Source organism: Neophocaena asiaeorientalis, unplaced genomic scaffold (assembly GCF_003031525.2).
Source record: "Neophocaena asiaeorientalis asiaeorientalis breed wild unplaced genomic scaffold, Neophocaena_asiaeorientalis_V1.1 scaffold1, whole genome shotgun sequence".
Taxonomy (NCBI): Eukaryota; Metazoa; Chordata; class Mammalia; order Artiodactyla; family Phocoenidae; genus Neophocaena; species Neophocaena asiaeorientalis.
In genome coordinates this window covers 4409935-4436381 of record NW_020171981.1, presented here as the reverse complement: position 1 = coordinate 4436381, position 26447 = coordinate 4409935, and the positions used below count along the sequence as shown (strand labels likewise).

Here is a 26447-nt window from a genome sequence, read left to right as displayed (position 1 = left end):
CCAGACCAGGGCTCAAACCCGTGTCCCCTGCATTGGCAGGCGGATTCTTAACCACTGCACCACCAGGAAGTCCCATGTTTCATCTTATTCATCTATAAAAATGGGAGTTAACAGCTGTTTCAGGGACTTCCCTGAAACAAAGCTCTTCACCAGGAAGTCCCATGTTTCATCTTATTCATCTATAAAAATGGGAGTTAACAGCTGTTTCAGGGACTTCCCTGGTGGCGCAGTGGTTAAGAATCCGCCCGCCAATGCAGGGGACACGGGTTTGATTCCTGATCTGGGAAGATCCCACATGTTGTGGAGCAACTAAGCCTGTGAGCCACAGCTACTGAGCCCACGTGCCACAACTACTGAAGCCCGCACGCCTAGAGCCCATGCTCCACAATGAGAGAAGCCACCGCAACGAGAAGCCTGCGCGCTGCAACGAAGAGCAGCCCCTGCTCACCGCAACTAGAGTAAGCCCGCCCGCGTAGCAAAGAAGACCCGATGCAGCCAAAAATAATTAATAAATTTTAAAAAAGCTCTCTGTTTCAAAGGGTTACTGAAAGTATACATGGACTATATGAAATGCATTCTAAACTATAAAGCACTACATGCTTATAAAGCCATTATTTTAATATTTATATGAGATCAATTAAGGAGATCTCAGTGTAATTTCCCCAAGCTTGTGGCCTACTGTTGGTTAACTCAGGGGAATTAGGTGCTATCTCTTCGGGTTTGAGCTCTGTTATGCCGAGTCCACTTTGCTTTTTTCCCTAGGTAATGGACGGCATCTTTTGCCACAGCCTACCATCTCATTAGCATTTGTTGCTAGGAGACCAGGTTAGAGAATGCTTAGCTCAGTGCAATCCACAGCCACTGTAGAAAATCACTCGAATCACAGGATCATATTTAAACATCAAGGCAGTTCCATTTCATCCCAATTTTTAGCAAGACGAGGCAAAAGGGCTGAAGCTACAGGTGTTCTTAGGGGTCTAAGTTTACCATATATCTTGCCAACTCTCCCTTCTCTGATTTTAGGTTAGCTTTCCTTCACCACTCACACTCATGTATGCCAGGGTGACTTTTTTCCCCACTGCTTAGTGAGTGAGTGTGCTAAGGTAACGCAAAAACATTTTAATATTAGAAAAGAGAAAATGAACTAGGAAGGAAAACTTGTTGCCATAATAAGTACACAGATTCTCAAATCCAATTTGCTCCCACAAGCTGTTATTTCTTGCAGGAATTTTCCAGCTTTAAAATCTGTGGGTGTAAGAGGTATAGACGAGAAAGGCTGGGGTGATGATTGGATTATGTAAGAATGACTGTTTCCTTTACCACTAGTAGATGCCTGGAGCGTCATTTCCCCTTCAAAGCCTTGGTAAGAGCAGCTGGGGATAATGAACAGTGGTTAAAGATGCTTTGTTTTACATCCAGCAAAAAGGATCATTAACACCTCAACTGCTTTTTTGTACCAAGCCTGTGGAAGGGCTCCTGCTGCTGTTGATAATCACGGTAACCCTCAGGGTAGCAGGGGCAAAGGGGTGGGTAATTCACCAGAAAATGCTATTCGCTGATTTGGGTTATGTGCACCACTGCTCCTCTCCATTCGTGTGCTTAATTAAGAGCTGACTAGTATAAAATAAATGAAACTGCAATTCTTCACTGGAACTATCTGGGGAGCAACAGAAATTTTGCAGGAAGGGTATCTGCCAGAAAAACTGTGTTACCGTCTCCCCGTTATATTTCTATTCATTCATTTTTTTTTTGGCTGCGTTGGGTCTTCGTTGCTGCGTGTGGGCTTTCTCTAGTTGCGGTGAGCGGGGGCTACTCTTCGTTGCGGTGCACGGGCTTCTCATTGCCGTGGTTTCTCTTGTTGTGGAGCACGGGCTCTAGGCGCGCAGGCTTCAGTAGTTGCGGCATGTGAGCTCAGTAGTTGTGGCACAGGGGCTTAGTTGATCCGGGGCATGTGGGAACTCCCTGGACAAGGGATCCAACCCTTGTCCCCTGCACTGGCAGGCGGATTCTTAACCACTGCGCCACCAGGGAAGTCCTATATTTCTGTTCTAGACTTTGTCTTAATGTCACATCTGATTCTTACAGGGCAAAGGCGTATGAGTCCAAGAGACATCATATTGAAATGGTGACACGGGAGAAGCAGTGGGAGTACAGTCTCATCTTCATTTTATCAAAGGAGAAATAAAGGTGAGGAGCTGTGACTAGGACAATACAGTTAGTCTAAGGCCTAACTTCAGTCACGTCAGGGAAAACCGCAGAAGGAATGCAGAGCTATAACTGGCTCAACCTGGTGCACAGCATCGTGTTTCACATCATTGAGAAGTTTCTGTAAAAGTCTCTACGGTGACCAGCTGGCTGACTGCCTGGGAGTCATTTCCATTTGTTCAGTCCCTGGGGTGGAGAAAATGGAATTGCTTTCTTATAGTTCAATTAGGCAGATCTGGATGGAGGGAATTGAAGTTAGTTCACAAAAGGTGCCCAAATCCACACCCTTTCAAAAATGCACAGAAAGTTAGAACAAGAAAGTCAGGGCTCCAGATTTCTCAAACTAATGCTTCGTCACCTCCCTCTCCACCTCAAGATAATGACCAGGACACTCTTTTGTTGACTAGTTAAGACAGGTGAAGAGGAATCCTTGGTGGGGGTCTATAATTCCGACAATCCTTTTATTATACTTTCCCCACAAGCTTAAAAATAAAGAAAACATGAACTCAAGGTTTATTTTAAATTACCAAAGTCCCTGAAGTAGAAGACTAGTTTATTTTTAGTATTAAAGCGATTAACAATAGTTCTTATTCTAACTTATCCATATTCAAACTCACCTGCTCAGAAAGTTGCAAACCCATACAGTTTCTAACAAGTCCCACTAACCATTAAGAAAGGACTTACAACAATAATAGTTATGTGCACAGGAAAAAACCAGAGTAGAAAATGCCAGTCAGAGGTATCCAGAGAGAAAGCCTTTCTGTGAGTGAAATATTTCATGTCCATTGTTCAGGAATGCTTCCGTCGGGAGCTGGGAAATCAAGATGAGAAAACCTTGGTATCCAAATTGGATGTCTGGGTTCTCTGCCATGCCTTTTTTGACTATTCTAAATTAGTTGGAGAAGGAGGCCTGAGGAGGAGGTAGAAATTCTCAACCTCTGATCAGTCACCAGCCCCAGGGTTAGGACTGAGGACTGAGTACAAACACACTCAAGGCCTGACCTTGAATGGCAGTGGGACAACCCAGAAAACTACTCACTTAGTACTCGAGTCAGGCCTCCTGTGAACAGCCAGGTCAGCTCCATCCCAGGGCCTTTATGCTGGAGACCCTCGCAAGAATGGGCATTTTAGTTGAGAGGCTGACACAGCTGGAGTTATGTGACTTAAAAGGTACTAAAACCCACAAGGATGGAAGTAACCGCCCTTAACACTATGCTTCAGATAATCGACATGACTCCACCTATAGGGCAGCAGGACTAAGTAAATCCCTAATAATTCAGGTTAGGCAGGATCTTGGGTCATAACTCATAGTAGAAGCTTCTGCTCTATAAAATCCATGTACAGTATAGATCCAAGAGGCTGGGACACTTAGAGAGTGTGGCACAACACATGGTCTTCAAAGATCTGCTTCTCTTTTGCTGGGAAGGCCTTGTCACAAATTGGACAATTCAAACTACAGGGCTGCATGTGCTGCTCCAAGGTGTGGTCAAACAAGTCATCAGGAAAGTCTGACTTGCAGGTGGGGCATTTCTTGATGGAGAGCTGGGAGGAAGAGCAAAGAGGTCAGTCCGAATGTAAGTTATATGCGGCAGAGCTGTGTCTGACTTCCTACTATATCCTCAGCACCTAGCATCATGCTTGGCAGATGGTAGGTGATCAAGAAATAGAGGATGAATGAACAAATTCACATTGGGAGACACTCACTGGGGCATTCTCTAACCCCAGGATTGAAAGGATGTAATACTGCCTGGAAGGGGCACTGGACATACCTCGTTTGGCTACCTGCCTGGTTCATATCTCCGCCCTAGTCCTTCTACCAAACTCAATTCACAGGTGAAAACTCTTCAGCGGAACACTGACGGATGAACTGTGTTTTCTTCTCCCCGCCCTAACAGGCTCTCTCAGCTTTCGGCACTGACCAAATTGACCCTGCTGACTTGGATTATCACGGTGAACCAGTCTCCCTACGGTTCTCCCGTGAACTGGATGGAGCAGGAAGGGAAATCTTCTCAAAGATTTGCTGTGGGCAATCTCAGGAATCAAATACTTACCAGGCTGGGGGCAGGACTTTCTTGGATACCTGAAGGTAATAAAAAAGACTGCACTCAATGAAATGCATCCTTAGGATACATTCTCCAGCTGTGTTCTAGCAGCTGTTTTTTGTAACCCTCATTGTTCCCCTTCTGATTCTTTAGCTCTCATATATACCATCTACTTTGATAGAGGGGATCTAGGTCAAGGATAGTGGGAAAAGAGGAAAAAATAATGAAGTGGCATTTTCAGTAGCCATTATATAATCAGAAAAAAACAATAAACCTATTTTCAGTGTGGAGAAAATGAGATTTTAATGAAAACAGTAACAATTTAACACGGAAATAGTCTGAGAATAGATTTTAAGACCAAATCCACACAGTCATTTTTTAAATGAAGTGTTTAAAAATACTTGTAAGGAAAAATATACTTGTACCCCTGCCTGTTGCAAAGATCAGACTGTGACTGTTAAGAGAACAGGACTGGGCTTCCCTGGTGGCGCAGTGGTTGAGAGTCCGCCTGCTGATGCAGGGGACACGGGTTCGTGCCCCGGTCTGGGAAGATCCCACATGCCACGGAGCGGCTGGGCCCGTGAGCCATGGCTGCTGAGCCTGCGCATCCGGAGCCTGTGCTCCGCAACGGGAGAGGCCACAACAGTGAGAGGTCCGTGTACCGCAAAAAAAAAAAAGAGAACAGGACTGCTTTAAACTGTCGCAAAAAAGCAAATGAGGTCTCATATCGCTTTGGAGACACAAAAGGAGGAAAGTTCCCTGTTTGGCAAAGACATCTGACCCCGGGTCCTTCAATTGCAAGACTGGTTGTCACCCCATTTCCTGTCCTCCAAACCACTCAGGAGTCTCTGTTGAGCACATCCCTGCTACCCTTGGTCAGGCCACGGGGGTGGCTGCCTAACAGCCCATCCTGGGTGGCACAGTCCGCCTCTTGTGCTTCCACTTCCAAATCTTAATTAGCTTCCTCAGCTTTAGATGTATATATCTTCTACACAGAGACATTGCTCTGACTCATATATTTGGAATATAGCCACGGGACTCAATTTGTGTCTGCTGCCTCTAGGCGAATGATCTTATTTGTGTCTTCTAGATTCAGATTTATTTCTCAATTAATACTTCTTGCCTGGCAGTCTTTCTGTTGGGTACTCAGCTTCTGCCCAACAAGTCTTAACAATGAGGCTGGTCTTAATTAGCATTTCAGATAAAAAAAAAATTTATTGGAGGAAAGGGATGCAAGCAGGGGCCTCCAGCTCGAATGGCAAAGTTGTCTTACCAGAATATGGGTTTCCATAGACAAGTCCTGGGTTTTGTCTCGCACCTCCTTGATTCGAAGCAGGCGCTTGATGCGGCAAAGAGTCATAATTCAGACCCATGTAACTCAGCAGTGTGCTGTTCTCCATCTTCAAAAGCTAAGGATAGAGTATTTACAGAGACATGTTAAAAGACAACAACAAATGGCCACAAGGAACTGGCCAGGGATGCCCATTACAGGTAGTTCTCAATTAACAATGTGGCACTGGAGAAGCCCAAGAAATGATAAACCATAATTCTTCAAAAGGGGAAGCAGCAGCCTCAGTATTCCAAAGATCTGAGTTCTTAATATCTGAATTTAGATATGTATTGAATTTTGTTTAGAATGAATGCAAAAAGGAATTTTAAATCTTTAAATACACACCAGTTGAAGAGGGTACAGAAGTCGTATGGATATGTGAGGGTGGTGGGAGCTATATTAAGACTGAAATTGTTACACATTATTGAGAGCAGAATGCTTTTTAGTCTCCTTCCTAGAACAATTTTCTTACATAGTGTGAATATTCATCTGATGTAATTTTCCCTCTTCATGTTTTATCCCATTAAATGGATATGCCAACAGAGAGTGAGAGGGAGGAAAAAAGAGAGGGAGGGAATGTGAGAGAGAGAAAGAATGTAAGAGATCAAGCCACAAGGGGGACAGGCAGCATTTAAAGTTCTTAGAAAAAAGAAAATCAGTAAATTTCCTCTTAACATCTTAAGAGGGTTTTACTGTAGTTCCCAACAAAGCTCCCAAATATCAGGTCTTTCTCTTCTCGCTGCAAGTTGTGTGCATTCTTCCTCCCCATCCGCTGCACACCCTTCCCCCACCCCATCGACTATTTCCAAGTCAAGGTACCGCTAACTAAATCAAGAGGATGAGAATGACAGGACCAGAAACAGACCCCAAAGTCTTTCTGCAAAATTGAAACACATTGGCATAAATGATATAATCAAAGGTAGAAATGATCACTTGAAGGCACAGCCCAGAAGGGTTATGGAGAGGGTAGAGATGGAGAATGGCTGGAGGTGTAGATCGGAGGAGCAGCCAGAATGCATGGACACCTGCTCTTTGATGCCAGCAAGCACGTAAGAATGACTTCAAGTTCAACCTTCTTATTTGCTGCCATCATCCTCAATCGATCAATAATAATGTGTTTAGCATACAGCAGAAAATAAATACTGGTTGGATGAAAGAATGGACTGATGAATGAATGAATGCATAGTATTTATTTGGGGCCTACCATGGGTCCAGCACTGGTAGAGACCACCACTTCTGCTCCTGGTTTGGCAGCAGAGAAAAAGAAAAAAGTTGTGCTGAAGGAAAAGGGTCCCTCAGCTAGCACAAAAATGATGTAGGATATTACTCCCCAAAGACAATACTTAGAATAGCTGTGGAGTTAAAAGCAAAAATAATAAGTTAGATCTTCATCAAGGCTGCTCCTTTCAAGGTCACTACTGCCATGCCAAACAAGCTTCAGTTACAGAACAAAGAATGGGTTTTGCGGTAGATAAGGAAACCAGATGAAATGTACTCTTTGTCTGGGAGCAACTGTCTCATCCAATGTCCCAGAAAGGGCTCTTTTGTTTAACTTTTTATGTTATCACCACATCTCTGGGTCACCCTGCTCCTTCCCTTAAGAAGTCTTTTACACACTTACACCGTTTTCTTCTTCCATTCTCTCTTTCTCTTTCTGCAGAACATTACATAGAATCTTGTTCTCACTCAGTCTTTTTGACAGGTCAAAGTTCTGGTCCTGTCAAAAAAAAAATTAGGATTAGGACCACCTATTGCAGTCTGGATCCAAGGTGGGGTAAAACAAGATCAAAGAGGATCTGGCTGTCCAAAGTGGTGGGACTGAGGTGGTGGAGAAGGAAATGGGGGTAGGGAGGAGTGGTACCATGGAGGTGATGCTGACTTACAGAAAAATGACTTAACACAAAATGCCTGAAGGCTTGGGCTGGCATCAAGATGCCAGTTTCGTTTGGTTTAGCTGGGAGTAAGTGACCAAAGAGAGAAAAAGTTAGCTTGGGGGAAACCTCAAGACTGGCTTAACAGAATTAGGGATAAACTGAGCTTTTTTTAAACCCCACGCAACCATGGAAACAATCATCATCTTTGTCTTGAATAAACATCTCACCCAACACAGCGTAAAGCACTGAGTTAGGCTGGTGTGACTCCCTCCCAGTGTGAAGATAGGCATATGGACTCAAGTTACACTGAGGAAGAAGGAACCCTGGAAGGCATTTATCCAAGGCTAAAAGGAACCCAGACTGCGGTTCTGGGCTTCCCAGTACGATGGGTTCACCTGACTAGTTTCCTGGAGCCAAAACTCACAGGCATGCTTCAGCGCTTCCCGACACCTGCCTATATACACACACACGCGAATACCTCATAAAAACACTTTAAGCTAATCCTACCAGTTGTGGGGTTTTTTTTCAAGATTTTTTATTTGAATGCTGGTGCCCAAACTGCTGTGCACTTCTAGCCGACCCTGAGGTAGTAATGCGAAAGGGGGCTACCCGATGACAGTACTGACTGCAGGCCCCTGGTTCCCCACCCCCAATGGCTCCTGCTGGCTCTTCTGGTCCTGGTTCACTTCCTCAAAAGGCAGAAATAAGAAAGCACTATCTGAGTCTGTACAGAAACCTGCTCAATGGTTATAAAAACCTTCCCTGAGGGCTTCCCTGGTGGCGCAGTGGTTGAGAGTCTGCCTGCCGATGCAGGGGACACGGGTTCGTGCCCTGGTCCAGGAAGATCCCACATGCCGCGGAGCGGCTGGGCCCGTGAGCCATGGCCACTGAGCCTGCGTGTCCGGAGCCTGTGCTCCGCAATGGGAGAGGCCACAACAGTAAGAGGCCTGCGTACTGCAAAAAACAAAACAAACAAACAAAAAACCTTCCCTGAGACCCATGGCTGAGCTGGGGCCTCTATTTCTGGGGATCTCCAGGCTGGTTTCTGGCCCCATACTCCATACCTCTTTTTAGCAGAGGGTGTATTCTCCTTAACAAGGATGTACAATCCTCTGGGCTTGGTCCAGGAGCCACAAACCTTCACACCCTTTGCTTCCTGGGCCCCTCATCTGTCACCTACCTGTGCGGCAGCCCTGAGTTGCCTGATCTGTTTGTGGAGCCACTGACACTCTTTGTACTTCTCTAAGAAACAGGCTTTCCCCGCCTCTACCTTTGCCTTTAGGCGTTCCACCTCTTGTACTAGCTGCTCCTCCACTGCTGTTTTCTTGTTCTTAGGCTCCTGAAGCCTAAGATAAACAGTCCTCAGAGTTAGGGGACTTTTGGATGCATGAGGAATAAAGAATTGCTATCAGACAGCTGGGGAGCCCCTGGATCTTTCAAAGTATTCCATGAAAACCAAGGAGGTTCAAACCTTTGAATGGCTGTAGATTATTTAAAGCAGATTTCTTTGTTACATCAGAGGTCACAAACTCAAAAGTGCCAATAGGGGCCTGGCAAGTAATGGAACTGAATGAAGGAGTGGGATGCAACAAAACAGTGAGGACGGCAGCCACATGGGGAACTCATGACCCATCTAAAGGGTCAGCAGCTCCAGCTCCAGATACTGCTACTGGGCGGGAGTGTCGGCTCATATGTTGCCAGAGCCTCTGATTTTTCAAGAAGCTGGAAATACAAATTTCTTTTAACGGGAAATGTTCCCATTTTTAAGTGCTGTTCACCAAATCAGTTTTTTAAAAAACACCATCTAGAACAAATAAAACATTCCTGTGAGCTATACTTAATCTGTGAGTTGATGATTTTCAAACTTTGTTGCATCTATTCTTTATTATATAAGCTAAAATACACAGTATCTTATATACAGTAGGTACTCAATGATCAATTAGATAATGACTGAATGAATGAATGATGCATAGAGGATATGAGTTACATTCCCAATAACTGGATATTCTCCACACATCAGGAGTTCTCATGTCCTTACAACAGTTCAGAAAATGGAGCTTCTAGGTACCTGTGATCACCATGAGGCCTTGTTTCCAACAATATATTATAGGAAATTATTAGTCAATTAGGCTTTCATTATTACTATATTACATAGCTCAGAACAATTTATAATGATGATAATTGCTAACATTATATTAATTATAACAAAATTTGTTTGACTACTATAATATCTTCTAATTGTAGAGCTCATTTGACAATCATTAATTTGTCTGCCCCGACAGAAACTCTTTAAGAAGGGGGTAAGGGTTATTCTGTGTGACTCCTAGCCCAAGGCTCTATTTACTACAACCTCTCGTGAAGTTTAACTTCCAATATTCCTTTTCACTCGTCACATATTAGAAATGCCCACCTCTCCTAAACAGTCTATAAATGGCAGATTCTCTGTCCCTTTGGATAGAGAGAAGAAAGTCCAGAGGTAAATGCTATTCTAATCTGTGTCATTTATCCTGTCCATCCCCTGAAAATAGGCCCTATCCCTTCCTTTCTTTAGGCTGCCTCCCACATAGCCATCCAAAGACAGACATGCCGTTAACTCCTGTTCTTTCTTCGCTGCAGTAGTTTCTTTCTGCTTCATCTCCTCCACTGTCCGTTCGAGCTCCTTCCGGTGTTCCCTCTGCACAAAAACAGATTTCAGTACCACTGCTGGGAAAACACACGCACACGCACACGCACAAGCACATGTGCGCACGCACTGGGGAAAGGCCTGCTAAGCTAATGAGCGAGCAGGGCGCAGAGAGAAAAGCAAGTCTTCTCTTATTAGTTTCTGAGAAAAGCCGTTAGATACCTCATTTCAGATGGCTTCCCCCGAGACCTTTCCCACAGCCAGTGACACCCAGGTATATGATAGAGCAAAGAAAGAACAATGTATATATTTTTTTCACAAATGCCTAAAAATATTTTGTTCCATGACTCTACCTGTTCAGTTAAACTGAGAAAGAGCTGGCCATTTTCCTTTTTCAGGTCCTCCAACTGCTCTGCTTTATCTTGAACTCCCTGAACAAGCTTCTCTATTTCTTTCTCTTGAGTTGACAGCTGGGCCTAAAGCAAAAATAGTGAATATAACCAAAATAAAAAAGAAGGAAAACTAAACAGGAAGAAGGCTTTTAAATGTACAGTAACATAAGGAGATGTGTGTTCCCCAGCAACTCCCAGCTGCCAAATATCCCTAAGAACTTCTTCACTCTTCAGCTCTACCTTACACCTGAGAATCTAAGACTCAACTGAGTAAAATCTGACAAACCACCCTTTAAAGCCCCTCTTCAAGGCACAGCTTCCTAAAAAAGAGAGTTCTGCTGCTACCTGCTTTACATTCCAGGCTTTTTAGTAAGATTTTGCTTGAAAAGATTTTGTAGCTAAAAGAAAAGTTAAAAAGGGTGTGGAGGGCCAAGAACGGAAAACACACACACTGAAACTGTAGCGTGATGCTCTGAGAGATCCACCACTAGGCACTCAGTACAATGAGCTGTATCTTCCTGGGCCACCACAGTGGAGTGGTGGCAAGGCTAAGAAAATATACTTTGGCAAAGGTTTGGCATTACCTACCTGAAGCTGATCCACTCTGACTCCCATCTTTTCATTTTCTGAGCACATCTTCTGGTTTTGTTCTTTCAGTCTGTGGAAGTGGAGATGACTAAGTGAAAAAAAATACTGATTCTAGGTCAGCTCCCCCAGACCTTAAACGATTTAAGGCTGCCTTGGCCCTAAGCCTGCAGAGTTATTTTTAAATCCACTAGTCTCTTCTTCAGTCCTATTTTGGCTTCCTGACCTCAAACTGCAAGTGTTCAATACTTAACGCTAATACTTGAATTCAGGTCATTTGTCCTTACAATTCTGATACTAATTCTCTAACCTAGAGTCAAAGAGCTCATGAATCAACGAGGGAGAATCATACCTATCACTGTCGTAACAGGAAGACTGTTCTAAAGTCTAATCGGACCCTGCCTAAGGGTGTCTATAATACAGCAGCTCCTCCCATTCAAGAGGCACACTCACTGAAGAAGCTCTGTCTCCCAACAGTCCTTCTGCTCTTTCATTGTCTGTTCCAATTTCTTATTGATGCTCTTTAGGGTTTCTAGCTCCTCCTGTAGATTGAAACATCAAAGGGACTTAACATTTCTAAGACAGTGTTTAGTATCTCAGGCAGCCAACAAATATTTATTGAGCACTTATTATATGTCAGGCATATAGCATGACACAGCAGTGAATGAAATATCCAAGTAAAAGGATTTCTATATTAAAATGTTCTTAATATGTTCTTTCCATATTAAAAATACATCTACCTTAGGAGTTTGGGATTAACATTACACACACCACTATATATAAAATAAATAACCAACATGAACCTACTGTATAGCACAGAGAACTATACTCAATATTTTGTAATAACCTATACGGGAAAAGTATCTTATATATATATAAAACTGAATCACTTTGCTGTACACCTGAAACGAATACAACATTGTAAATCAACTACAACTCAATTAAAAAAAGGAAGAAAAAATACATCTACCTAATTTCTCTTCTAGTGGAGCTCATATTTGTCCATTAATTCATTAAACAAATATTTAATGAGTGCCTATTACACACCAGACACTGTTCTGGCACTGCAGACACAGCAGTGGGCAAAATAAAGGTGCTTTTCTCCTAGAAACGTGCTGTCCAATTAATTCATGAAAGCCACATACATAATTTAAAAATTTTAGTAGCAACATTAAAAAAAGTAAAAAGAAATAGATGAAATTATTTTACTAATAGTATATGTATTTAATTCATTAAATGAAAATATCATTTCAATATGTAAACAATAAAAAGGAAATCTCCAATATACTAAAATCTGTGCCAGATATTAGTATAAGGGCGTGAGATCACAAGAAAAACAGAAAAGGATTCTGATCTCCAACCTCCAAGTTCACCTTTAACCAGCAGCCATACCTGCTTCTTCTGAAGCCTAGCGTGCATGTCTGCGTTCTGCTTCTCGAGGCTGACACAGCTGTCCTTCAGCTGCTTGTTTTCTCTGCAGAGCTCCTCGTTGTGCTGCTCAATCTCTTCCACCTCACCCTACGAAAGAACGTTCCATAAGCTCATGTTTGGCCCTTTATAGCTCAATGGATATTCAAGTCCCTCTAGCAGAAAATTCCCATAGGCTGGGATGGTTAGGGTCTAGCTGATTCCCACTCACTGTAGTGACATCTGTGTACCCCAAGTGGAAGCAGCCCCTCAGTATGTAGGGAAGCGGGGTAAGAGAGGTGTGTCTGTATAATTGCAGCATTGAGGCTGCCATTACCAAGAAAGAAAGATAAACAAAATGAAGGCCACAAAAAGTTAAAAGGGGTAATGACAAAAGAACAGAGTTTTTTCTTGCAAACACTTAGTATTGTTTGTCTCTCCTCTCAGACTTAGCTCCTTGAGACTGGGACAGGATTTTAATTGATTCTTCACTACATCCCTAGTGCCTACCAGAGTGTTGGACGGAAGTAGGTGTCCTGTTAAATAACTGAGTAAGCAAATGAATCTGAGAGATACAAAGAAGAATACCTGCTGTGTCTCTCCTCAAAGGAGCTTATAAAATTTACTATGGTGATAAGATGTGCAGATGACAAAAATTACGTAACTGGGAAAGTTAAATAACTGAATGTCACCTGAGTTACAGAAGTTTTAGAGAAAGGAGAGATCACCTATTGTAATGAATCTTATTAACATTCCTAAGTCATTCCCTTAGGAATGGTGGGTTTGAATGGGTACTGTATAAAATTTTCCCAACAGTTAACTGTTAGACATTCAATAAACGCTTACTGACTAAAATTCTACCCTATCCTGGGATTGCTACCCTTAGCGGCAGGAAGGGATTGAGATGAGATGCTTACAGACCTGAGTGGTAACAACCAGGATGTCCTCCTCATTTTCTGGACAGAACTGGAAAGGGATACTTGCCCCCCGGACCACACCATCCTGATCCACATAGCAGAACTGGTAATACTCATCATCCTTGGGCAGGTAATAAGCTGAAAACAGAACATGATTTTTAATCCAAAATAAGGTCTATTCAGAAAACTAAAAATCCGGAAGTCTTTTATCTACCCAGAAAGCTCAAGCTCAAGGGAATTAATTAGTCTTGGCTGCTAGCTGTCTTCTACCTTTGATCCAGTATTTTTCTCACCTTTGAATTGGACCTCCTGCTGTTTGGGAGATTTGCTGTTTAGGTCAACGGGCAAAGTAACCCACATGAAGGTGTAGTACTCACGGGTTGTCTTCCATCCCACCTGCAATGACAAGAGGCTCTTGTTCAGCATCTGAAAGTGCTCAGGTTTGGGCCCTGTCTTCGTAAAATGCACTTTTTGTTATGTTGATTTTACAATAGAGTAAGTTCATTATGATAAGATCTACCCACAATGGATCAAATCTTGTTTTTTGACTTATGATAACTATATATACAATTAAAAACTGGTATGCACACACACAGTCTAAATTACTTGTCTTAGAAGGAAACAAAAACTGGCCATTCAACACCCAGGACAAGAGTTCCAAATATTGTATCTCCAAGTCAGACATAGAACTGAGAGTGATCGGGGAAAAAAGTTGTGGGATTGTGAACCTTGATCCCGCTATTTTCCTACAACAGTGTTCTTGGAACTTCTTAATCAGAAAGCACTTCTGATCTGCCCTCTCCACTGGTTCGTCCTCTCCTGTGTCCAATTCAGTCTTGTCCCCTATACCAACCCGGTTATATCACTGCGTTTAAAAGTGCATTTTATTTTTATTTTATTATTTTTTAAAATTTATTTATTTATTTATTTATTTTTGCGGTACACGGGCCTCTCACCACTGTGGCCCCTCCCATCGCGGAGCACAGGCTCCGGATGCGCAGGCCCAGCAGCCATGGCTCACGGGCCCAGCCGCTCCGTGGCATGTGGGATCTTCCCGGACCGGGACACGAACCCGCGTCCCCTGCATCGGCAGGCGGACTCTCAACCACTGCGCCACCTGGGAAGCCCCTCAAAGTGCATTTTAAAAATAATGTGTGTGTTGGGGTTGGATGCAAGAGTGTTCTTAGACTATGAGGTACCAGATAACTGAGTCCAATCTGTAGAGTTTTCTTTCTTCAGTGTTTTTCTTAATGCATGTTTAATGAAGGCTTTTTGGTGATAAAGATAACAACAGCAATCTGGTAGTCATAAAGGCCCCTTCTAGGTATGGAATGCAGTAACTCATAAGATGTAAGGATACTGTAAAATATGCCTCAGAGCAGAAAGCTGGCTAAGTGGAAAATATTCTCACTAAATGTGAAGAGGGGTAAAAGACGGCTCAAATCCTATCTGGAAGATAAGAGTATACCGGAGAATAGAAAAGGAGCCATTGTGTCTTCAAGGGGAGAATACTCAGCAAATAAGCAAAATTACATTTATTGCCATATTGTGACCCTGCCTGAGCCCAGTGGGAAGAAAAAGAACTAAAAATAAATTCCATGTTCATATACTAAGGAATCAGAGCAGGGTTGAAAAGGCTGTAAGTGCATCACACATACTAGGGCATGTTTTAGTGTCTCATTAACACCCACACCATTGCTGTAAGCACCTCTGGGCCACTGAAACCTGTGGAGGTACAGGAAGCAGGAATTTTATGGAGTCTTCATTCACATCCTGGAGTTTCTTAATGCACTGTGACCAAAATATCATCTAGGAAGGCCTAAGAATTACTGCTGCCTTGGAACAAGGAAGCAACTTCTAGCCACTGCGATTTCTGTCCTTGGCTCTTCCATCTGAGCAGTCCTAGTCGCAGCCTGCCTCTTGTGCTATGACATCTCCCCTCCCCGGAACCCTGGAACATCGCATAAATGCCCGGGTAAAGGAGAGTATGGAGCGCAGGGCTCTACGTTGAAGGAAGAAAAGCTAACTCCCATCCACTTTAGGCTTTATCACTGGTGGTAGCTTTCACTCTATGGAGAAGATGTAGCATATTACACGTGCAGAAACATTTTGTGAGTGCCTGCTTGGTGCTGGGAACCAGTGGTGTTAGGGCAGACGAGGAGTTGAGGGGTATGATTAAGACTGCACTGCAAGAACACCAGGAGCACTTTAGAAGTGAGCTAGGAAGTACACAACTTTACAGTCAGCCCTTAATTCTCTAACTGACCATCTGTTGTTGCAAGGAATTCAGCAGAAAAGAGGAAGAAAAGCAGAGGTTTGGGAGTCAAACAAACTTGCTTCACCGCTAAGAGACCTTGGGAAGGTCACCATCTTGAGTACATTCACTTATTCATCTGTGCACAAGCAATACTGCTACTTACCTCAGGGGGCTGCTGTGCTGTAAGGATTAAATTAGAAAACACACACACACACACACACACACACTCACACACACACACACACACACACACACACACACACACACACACCCTCATCAAAGACCTAGCACATCATATGTTCTCAAGAAGTTTGTGTTCTCTCTTTATTAGTCTTAAACTTTGCTTGCACACTTTAGGGTAGGTGTTCAAATCAACAGCTTTGTGACAATGAACATCAGAGGCCATTCTCTGGGTTAACCACAATTTCCTTATTGTGGTACGCAATACCTCTGAAATGAATGAAGTATAGATGCATTTAAAAACAATGCTTTTAAACATTTGTTTTTAAAAAGAATAACACTTTCGGGACTTCCCTGGTGGTGCAGTGGTTAAGAATACACCTGCTGGGCTTCCCTGGTGGCGCAGTGGTTGAGAGTCCGCCTGCCGATGCAGGGGACGCGGGTTCATGCCCCGGTCCGGGAAGATCCCACATGCCGCGGGGCAACTAAGCCCGTGCACCATAACTACTGAGCCTGCACTCTAGGGCGCGAGAGCCACAACTACTGAGCCTGCGTGCCACAACTACTGAAGCCCGTGCACCACAACTACTGAAGCTCGCACGCCACAACTACTGAAGCTCGCACGCCACAACTACTGAAGCCCGCGCACCACAACTACTGAAGCCCGCGTGCCTAGAGCCCGTGCTCTGCAACAAGAGAAGCCACTGCAATAAGAAGCCCACGCACTGCAACAAGAAGTAGCACCCGCTCACCGCAACTAGAGAAAGCCCTCGTGTAGCAACGAAGACCTGACACAGCCAAATAAATAAATAAAAATAGGGCTTCCCTGGTGGCGCAGTGGTTGATAATCTGCCTGCCAATGCAGCGGACATGGGTTCGAACCCTGGTCTGGGAAGATCCCATATGCTGCGGAGCAACTAGGCCCGTGAGCCACAACTACTGAGCCTGCGCGTCTGGAGCCTGTGCTCCACAACAAGAGAGGCCGCAATAGTGAGAGGCCTGCGCACTGCGATGAAGAGTGGCCTCCGCTCGCCGCAACTAGAGAAACCCTCGCACAGAAACGAAGACCCAACACAGCCAAAAATAAATAAATAAATAAATAAATAAATAATAAATAAATTAAAAGCATAAGACTCTCATCTGGTTTAGAGTGAAGTCCTCACTGGAAGTTGCTCCGGCTGTCCCTCCGGTTGTCCACTGCCCCCACCTCTAAACACCAGCCTTGTTACCTACAGCTTCCATCGTTCTATCACTTAGCTTGGAATTCCAAACAATTAAGGAAAAGGAATTCGATGAGGAAATGTGAATTAGCATCAGCTCCTACACAGTGCACTCAAGAACGATGTCTGATTTTAGGATGGACAGCATTGGTAAACAAGCACATGACATACTGAGGTGTCAAAACAAAGGTCACTTATGTTGGGACTCAGCAGTGTAAGTTACTTACGTTTGACCTTTATCTCTGTCTCTGTAAATAGGACGATTTGTCATTATGGTGTGTGAGTGAGTCAATGAGTAAGAGTGTGCATGTGTGTGTTTGTGTGTGAGGGGATGTCAGAGACAGAGATACAGAGGGGGAAAGAAGAGGAGCTAGACAGTAAGTTGACTATAATAAAAAGTACCATTTCTGTACTTGAACTGACAGGGCGATTAGACACTGGAAGAGGACACCGAGGGAGCTCTTAAACTTTCCGTTCTTGGAAATCTTCACAAAGAAGCAAGACACGCTTAGTCAGGAACAAACTTCTTGGATGCAAGATATAGGACAAGGTAAATTTTCAACATCCTTTCCAGATTTGTAATACTTATATTAAAACAAATTAAACATTGTACTAAGTAAGCAAGTGACGTTTAAATTCACAGAAATTATATATGGGGCCACCGACCCCAGTCAAGTCATAGATGAATATTTCAAAATAGGATAATTTAAAAAACATTTACATTTGGTCTTTGAAAGTAGAATAAAACTTGTGGATTGTATGATTTGCTATCTTATTTTAGCTTAAGACTGAAATTAAAATTTGAGTCCTACAGCACATGCTGGTGTGTGTAGGGAGAAGTGCTAGGGAGCTTAGTTTAGGATTTTAACATTGGCCACACATATATGCAAAATGCTTATAATACAGAGACAGACACACACTCAGGTAACTAAGATGAACCTCTAGTTCCCAGTCACTTGGTACTAAATTAACCACTTACTCTAAAGATGCCAATCCAATCCTTTCGACGGGGAATGAAATGCTGGGTGAGGGTGTAATAGCATGTGATGTCCCCTCCAGGGACGTAGAACTTCTCCACACTGTTAAAGATGACCTGAGAGAAATGACAGTGGTCCAGCAAGACAGCTGATGTGGGGGGATCTTCTATTGTCTCTTCCATGGTAGGGGTCCTGTTATGAGATATGGGATAGAATAAGGCTCAAAAAGGGTTGTCTGAAATGCTGGAAATTTCTGGGCTCTCACCCAGGGAACATTCAGTTCGGGGCAAGTCAGTTAAAGCAAAAGCCTGACAAGTATTGGGATCACACAACTTGCTTTCGGTTTCACTATGAGCCACTCTGCATTCATAACTTCCTGTGCTATAAGAATTTTCTGAGTCTCTGTGACCTCTTCACCACAGGCACCACCACCCTCACATACCCTTGTTCTCTGCTCACATCTAGTTTGCTCCCCTTCCTCTAAATGCCTTAAGTAAGGCAGCCTAGAGGTTCCTGAGCTGGGAACTGTTAAGACTTAGATTCTAGATTTTTCATTCCAACAAGCCCTGTGACTTTTGGAATGTCAATTTCTCTAGATTTCAGCTTCTCTATTCAATTTCATTTATCCTGTAATTATCGGGTCCTTCTATACATTAAGGCACTCTGCTAGGAGCTGGGGATGGGTGCAGAAAGAAAGATAGGGATGAGAGAAGGGGATTATTTGACATGCAGTGGTGATGAGCATGGCTTCAGAAATCAAAATGTTGGAGTTCAAATTCCAGCTTCATCACCTATTAAACGCATGCCCTTGGGTAATTTACTTAACTGGACTCTGCGCATGGTTCCTCATTTGTAAAATGGGGCTAATAACATCTACCTCATTCTTTTTTTGTGAGCATTAATTGAAACACAGGCATACCTCGGAGACATTGCAAGTTCAGTTCTAGACCATCTCAATAAAGCACATACCTCAATAAAGCAAGTCACACAGTGTTTTTGGTTTCCCAGTGCATAGGAAAGTTATGTTTACACTATACTGTAGTCCATTAAGTGTGCATTGGCATTATGTATAAAAAAAGTACATACGTTAATTTAAAAATATTTTATTGCTAAAAAATGCCCAAAACTTCCAAAAGTAACATCAAAGACCACTGATAACAGAGCACCGTAACAAATATAATAATGATGAAAAAGTCTGAAATATTGTGAGAACTATCAAAATGTGACACAGAGACATGAAGTGAGCAAATGCAGTTAGAAAAATGGCGCCAACAGACTTGCTCAAGGTAGGGTTGCCAAAAACTTTCAATTTTGTAAAAAAAAAAATAGTATCTGTGGGCTTCCCTGGTGGCACAGAGGTTGAGAGTCCGCCTGCCAATGCACAGGACATGGGTTCGTGCCCCGGTCCGGGAAGATCCCATATGCCGCGGAGCGGCTGGGCCCGTGAGCCATGGCCGCTGAGCCTGCGCGTCCGGAGCCTGTGCTCTGCAACGGGAGAGGCCACAACAGTGAGAGGCCCGCGTACCGCAAAAAAAAAAAAAAAGAAAAAATAGTATCTGTGAAGCAGATAGGTATGCCTACAATGTGCAGTGTCTAGTCCTTAAATCAGTACCTGCCATAGAGTAGGCAATTCACACAAAGTAAAGGCGGAGTGACAGAATAAAGCACGTGCACAAAGTCTGGATAAAGAGAGGGTTTAACAGATGTTAGTGACTATTACGTTTGTGTTTTTTTTCTTTTCTGTCAGTCTTTGCCCTCAAAAGAGTCCCAATCCGATATGGAGGTTAGATGAGAATTTAAGTGACTGCCAAATAAGTGCAAAATGCTCTTGGGTTCGAGAGAGAGATGAAACTGGTTAGGAAAATGAAGAAAAGCTTCGAGGAGTGAGTAGAATCCTAGATAAGCCCTCAAGGAAGATTAGAATTCTGACAAATGTGTTTGGGGGTGAGGAAATTCCAGATGAACGAATGCATGCATGCATAAAAGCAAAGGAATGGAAAAATGCAGCCCATGGAGGACAGCAAGCAAGTTTGGATTCCTATCTATAAAATGGGGATAGTAAGCTGTATTTCACCTTTCTAGGTCATAGTACAGATAAAATGTGATCAAGGATGGGAACTATTGGGGAGATAAAAACAATACACAAAAGAAACAAAGTGTTTTGAATTGTTGGGACCTCAAAAGCCACATGCCCTGTCTTCTAAATGCATTTAGTGAGTCTATGTTTCTCAACCCAGAGTTCTACTGGGAAATGAAAACAATACTGCAGGTCTACACAGCAGATGAAGAAAGGGCTGTACATTTGCAAATACTACTACATGGTATCTTACAAATTCAGCTGTTAGAACGTGTTGGAAGATCGTACACACACACACAGAGACACACACACACACACACACACACCCTTAAAAAAACAGTAAGTACAATAACCAGAAAAACACAGTAGCTCTTCTAGCTCTGCCCCACCCCACTTATTTCCTGGTTTTATTTTGAACTCTAAGCAAACAGGCCTCCTCTTCCAGCTCCCCCAGAAGTCAATTTTTTCACAGAGAAGGTAAGAGGACTTTGAGGCACTGAACTGTCTGTTCTCGAGACTGAGCTAAGGAACTAAGAAATGTACTAGCTTTCTGGTTTGTGACACAGTTTGGCCACATCCTCAACCTCAAACCTCAGATCTGTTTTTCTAAGGAAGAAAGAGGTCACATTCCAGTCTAGGCCAGTACTTGTTCCTCATGATAAGCCGTTGACTACTGATCTGCTGGAGGCTGTGGGAGGTTGGGCAGGGAGATTTCTCAGCTCGCAGACCCCTGTCTTTCCTAGTGGTCTTCAGTCACACTGAGGCCAGCATAGCCCCTGTGTCCTAAGCCTGGAGCACCATTTATCTGAGCATGTGACTTAATCTGTCCTTTACTGTGGATCATGAGAACACTCAGGTAAGAGTGAATTCAGGGCCTGTCTCTCAATTAACCTAAATACCACCATACTCCCTGTTCTTTTCCTTCGTAACACTATCACCACTACATACACAACAAAACACCTAGCCCATAGCAATCACTTATTGCTAAGTACTCACTGAATAAATGAACGAATAAGATACATATGCAATTCATCAAAAAGTAAAAGGAAGGGGCTTTGTAGGTAAACAATGCTGTGAATGATGGTGGGGCTAATTATTATCTTTGGCCCTGCTCTTAACTTGTTGGGTACCTTTGGAGAAGCTGTTTCTCAGCTTTCTCTTTTCTAAAATAGGGTGAGGAGGGAGTTCCCTGGTGGCCTAGTGGTTAGGATTCTGGGCTTTCACTGCTGTGGTTCGGGTTCAACCTCTGGTTGGGGAACTGAGATCCTGACAGAATCTCACTGAAGAAAGGACAGCATACACACACAAAATGACACGAAAGAGCTCATATTCTGAGGCCTGAGTGCACAGCCAATGGAACCTTCATCTCTTGTCATTCATCTGAAAACCTAACATCTGTCTGGAAAAGTCAACAGCCTTGGTTCCTTGCTTATCAAAAATATAAGAGACTCCATGAAGTTTTCCATTTCAGAGACCTCATCACATTCCCAGAAGGACTCAGGGGACACCCAATGGCACTCCGGGTGTTTGGAACTCAATCATTCTCGAAATAAAAAACTCTTCTGCCAAGACTGCAGAAGGGTTTGAGGAGGTAGAGTGAAGAAAAATAGTGGCTTTTCTGCTTCTTACCAAAGCCGACAACTTTTAGAAAAGGCCATGGGTAAACCTAGAGCATAACCATGTCAATCTACACTGGGTCAGTGAGGAGGTATCTCATTCAACTTTTCCTGGAAGGAAGCTATCTACTGATTTTTAAGGTCAGTGATCCTTAAAGCTTATCCTCCCTCCCAGCGATAAAATTCCCTGGGAGAAATGGGCTCCAACAACGGCTTGGGAAATTGTCTTTCTGACAAAGCAGTCTAGAAATGACTGTTTGTGGCGGGGGCGGGCAGGAAGGATGCGGAAGGAAAATTAGAATGATTTAAGCATCAGCTCCCCTCTTTTAACCACTCTTCCCACTATAGAACCTGTCCACCATCCACTTCTAATTCTGGCAATATCCACAGAGCAAGGAAGAGAGAAGAAATACAAAAAGAGCAAATGTTAAATTTAGAAACCTAGAGTCATTAAAAAGCAGTGGGATGAATTAGGCTCCCTAGAAGTCATGGAATGGTATTCCACTTAATTCCTTACTCCTACCCTCAAATCAAAGACTGGCCATATAACGAGTGACCAGGGAAAACAAATAGAAAATTTTAAAAACAAACCATCAGGGCTTCCCTGGTGGCGCAGTGGTTGAGAGTCCGCCGGCCGATGCAGGGGACGCGGGTTCGTGCCCCGGGCCGGGAAGATCCCACATGCCACGGAGCGGCTGGGCCCGTGAGCCATGGCCGCTTAGCCTGCGCGTCCGGAGCCTGTGCTCCACAACGGGAGAGGCCACAACAGTGAGAGGCCCGCGTACCGCAAAAAAAACCAAAACCAAAACCAGAAAACAAACCATCAAACGTGGGAAAATAATGCAGAGATTCCACAAACTGTCAGAGGCACTTTACTTGGACTCTGACACAGTTGTTACTTTTTCCTTTTTTTCAGCTCAGTTTCCAAAATGATTAGGGTCCTCAGAGGAGGCAGGCAATAATAGGCAATATATCTTAAAATGAGTCTCCTGAACTGGCTCCTGGCTTCTAAGAAAACCTGACACATTTTCATCTAATGAGCTTCTCAAGTCTAATACAGTACTCCCAGGACTGTTCCATGAGGGCACAGATTCTCTTATATTCTCCTGAAGGAACAGAAAGCCAGTTCTACTCCTGCTCTTTCTTGAATCTGTAAACGACGCTGATATGCTTTTTAGCAGAAAAATTGAAAAATGTTAAGCTTTCTGTCGTTTTTTAAGTTTTCTGGTTTAGGTTCTAACAGTGCAAATATTCAACCAAATCAACTCACCAATTTTCCTAAAGATTTTTCCTCATGTGTGCTGAACCACAAAGAATAACCTTATAAAATGACAGCAACAAAAACTAAAATTCTAGCACAAAGAATGCCCAACATTTTTACATTAGCCTTTTATACCAGTGGGCACATGTTTCAAGAGAAGTGAAGACTACAGATTATAAGTTTCTCTGAATCAGTTCAAAGAAGGAAACCAAATGAATCCACAGCCGAGAGAGAAATGCCAATCAGTTCTTCATTTGGGAATAGTAAAAACAAAAATAAGTAAAAACTAAACACACATTCAACCTAATCCCTTCATCCTTCTGCTTACTTAAGTTTCTAAACTACTAGCAATTAGCAAAATGCACGAACTGATTTGAGTTCCACTCCCCCTGGCCCCGGAATAGATGCTTCCACAAAACTACCCTTTAGAGAACACTGACAATAGATATTATGGATGTGTAGATGGCCCTGAGATGGGGAGCAAAAGCACAGACACACAGTCACTGGTCCTCAAATTATGAGAGACACTTGCTCTAATCCAAATTTTCCATGTTCATTCCAGTTCCTTACCTAAAATCTCTCTAGTGCCTTAAGTAAATTTTGTACCCCCAGGAGACTTTTAATACCTAATTCAGTAACAACTGTTTGGATTAGCTGCCCGGCTTATTCTAAGCAGCCTTCATCCCACATACCACAACACCACAGTGCCAACAGTACTAGGGAAGAACAGAAAAACTGTTCTGGGCAACCAGGAGAAACTGCGAAAAGCTCCAAGCTGTGGACTAAATCTCCATTTTATTCCATTTTACTTTACTGAGATTTTATACTTTTTCTGTGAAAAGGGTGATTCTGCTAACCCTTGAAGTGACCTGGGTAGTGACAGTGTTTGAAGTGTAGTAGAAAGGGGACTAAGCTAGGAGCCAAGGGACCTGGGTTCCTGTCTTAGTTCTGCCACTAACTAGCTCTGAGATCTTGGCCAAGTCACATTACCTCTTTTTAGGCCTCAGTTTCCTCATCTGTAAAACACATGGATCAGGCAAGAAAATCTCTAAGGAACTTTCCAGCTATAATGATGATCCCAAGTGAAGGAAAAAGGAAATGAAAGAGTTTATCTTTTCATCTAAGAAAATGAGGAAGCATGGTATTATATTAATAAGCACAGTCAAAAATTTTAAAGAGCCCTATTTGTACTATCTGACTCCAAAGACCACATGACTTGTGTTATGTAACTCTTACTACCTTTCTTAGGGTCCTTTCCACTCCACAGCTGTCATTTCTGCAAAAGAGTAGAGTTTCAAATAGAGGCCCTCTGAAAGTATCTGTGAAAGTGACTCACCTGGATATTCCTTAATCATGTGCTCTACATAATCTACAAAGACCTATTGTATTAAAAGTTTTTTGCTTTTAACAGTTTTTGCAATAGTGGAGATGTTATAATACATAGCTTTTGTATTATTCTACTCAGCTCCAACCATGGCCACTTGTTGGCTTACATCAGAAGCAAAGAATCCAAGTGATAGAAAAAAGTTTAAATGTCCAGGAGGGGTTGAAATCATAATAAATTAGAGTGGGAACATTAGCCCCAAACTAAATTGGGGGGGAAGATGGGGGGATGGTGGAGAGGGAGGGGCTACCGGAGATCAACGTAAAGAAGCAGGTCACCGCACCCCAAGTGCTCTTTCTTCTCGGTCGTCTAGAACATCTCCTCCAATTACAAACGGCCTCAACTGAAGGAAGGGGGCTTCAGGGATCAAGACTGGGAAATTGAGGCCCAAAGAGAAAGTAACTTGCCTAGGGTGACGGGGCAAGGTCCGCCCTCGGCCACAGCCACCAATTACGTCAAGCACGGGGATTAAGGAACCAGCACGACCTCGGCCGGAGAGGCGGGGGCATGACATCGTGACTTCAAGACCCTCAATCGGGTCAGAGGGTTCCTTCTGCCCCAGGAGCCGCCCACCCGGCCCCGGGCACTGAAGCCCTGCCCTACTCGGGGAAAAAACTGCCCTCAACCCTCCAAGGCCGCGGAGGGGCTCCAGGGGCTCCATGACGCCACTCTCCCTTACGGTCACCCTAGAAAGATGGAAGGAGGTGAAAACCGAAACCAGCTGCACCACTGCCCGCCCATGGCCCTTTCTCAGGACTGGATGTGTGAAGTCGGGGAACCCGAGGGCCCAACTCTCCCTAATTGCCCACCTTCACTCCAGGGACTCACCAGGGGCTGCAGCCAGCGGCGGCGCCACAGCAACAGGGCGGGGAAAGGGACAGGGGCGGGGCTGAAAGCCCAGGGCAGAGCGGTCCCGTCTGACCCCGCCCGCTACGTCGAAACGGTCAGCAAGCCCCGCCCTCACCGCGGTGCTTTTGGGGACTTGTAGTGTTTAGGTGACTGGGCCCCAGGGTTGCTCCGCAGCCCTGTATGGTTTTCCCCAGTCTGGAACAAAGATCACATTCCAAGGAGCCTACTTCTTTCCCTAGAAAGAGCCATTTACCTTCCTTTAAAAAAAAATTTTTTTTTCTTTTAGACCTGAGTGAAAACTCCATACATTTGAAGGACCATTGAGAGGTCATCTTCATTTTTCTCCTGCTCCACGTAAAACTTCACTAAGAATCTTATAGATGAGAATCTCTTTGTCATTTAATCGTGCCTCCCACTTGCCCCTAAAGGAGACCCAGCAGCCTCCCTGGGTAGCCCAGTTTGTGTTTCATCATTACCCCTCCAGAAAGAAATTATTCTTTAGTGTTAACTCTGTTAATGTAGTGCTCTTTCTAATCGGAGTAAGAATAAACTCAGCAAGAATCCTGCTAAGTCAGTTTAGAGAAAATTCCCCACCCTTGATATCTGATCAGACCCTGGCCTGCCTTCAGCAAGAATCCTGTAAGTAGGTTTAGCAACAATTCCCCCACCCTTGATGTCTCCTCTTAGTAATTTTCTATCCACTTGTCCTTATTGTATTTGGAGTTGAGTGCAATCTCTCTCCCCTATTGCAGTAGTCCTGGTTAAAGTCTCTTTTACTGTTTTATCAAGTGTCAGGATAATTATTTCTTTTTAAAAAAATTATTATTTTTATTTTTGGCTGCATTGGGTCTTCGTTGCTGCACACAGGCTTTCTCTAGTTGCAGGGAGTGGCGGCTACTCTTTGTTGCAGTGCGCAGGCTTCTCATTGTGGTGGCTTCCCTTGTCGCGGAGCACGGGCTCTAGGCGCAGGATTCAGTAGTTGTGGCTCGCGGGATCTAGAGCGCAGGCTCAGTAGTTGTGGTGCATGGGCTTAGTCGTTCTGTGACATGTGGGATCTTCCCAGACCAGGTCTCGAAGCCATGTCCTCTGCATTGGCAGGCATATTCTTTTTTTTTTTTTTTATAAATTTATTTATTTATTTTTGGCTATGTTGGGTCTTTGTTGCTGCGTGCAGGCTTTCTCTAGTTGCAGGGAGTGGCGGCTACTCTTTGTTGCAGTGCGCAGGCTTCTCATTGTGGTGGCTTCCCTTGT

At 43.6% G+C, this 26447-nt stretch overlaps 1 protein-coding gene across 1 annotated transcript; it reads right to left on the bottom strand.

Moving 5' to 3' along the window:
- Positions 1-2706: 2706 nt before the first annotated feature.
- On the bottom strand, positions 2707-25252 carry CALCOCO2 (calcium binding and coiled-coil domain 2). The gene is made up of 13 exons (XM_024742986.1): positions 25176-25252; positions 18012-18201; positions 13669-13771; positions 13380-13513; positions 12444-12569; positions 11505-11593; positions 11055-11124; positions 10428-10550; positions 10039-10125; positions 7199-7294; positions 5521-5656; positions 4257-4285; positions 2707-3747 (listed from the first exon to the last, which is right to left on the bottom strand). Exons 2-13 carry the CDS (start codon positions 18189-18191, stop codon positions 3574-3576), a joined length of 1347 nt encoding a protein of 448 aa, XP_024598754.1. The 5' UTR covers positions 18192-18201; positions 25176-25252; the 3' UTR covers positions 2707-3573.
- Positions 25253-26447: the final 1195 nt, after the last annotated feature.

What these genes read in the sequence shown, in the direction of transcription:
- CALCOCO2 (XM_024742986.1), bottom strand. Translation starts at nt 18,191, where the DNA reads ATGGAAGAGACAATAGAAGATCCCCCCACATCAGCTGTCTTGCTGGAC. An exon ending in GCAGGAGGTCCAATTCAAAG is followed by an intron (nt 13,514 to 13,668) that starts GTGAGAAAAATA and finishes TTCTGTTTTCAG; the next exon opens with CTTATTACCTGCCCAAGGAT. An exon ending in AGAAAGAACAGGAGTTAACG is followed by an intron (nt 7,295 to 10,038) that starts GCATGTCTGTCT and finishes TTTTTTTGACAG; the next exon opens with GACCAGAACTTTGACCTGTC.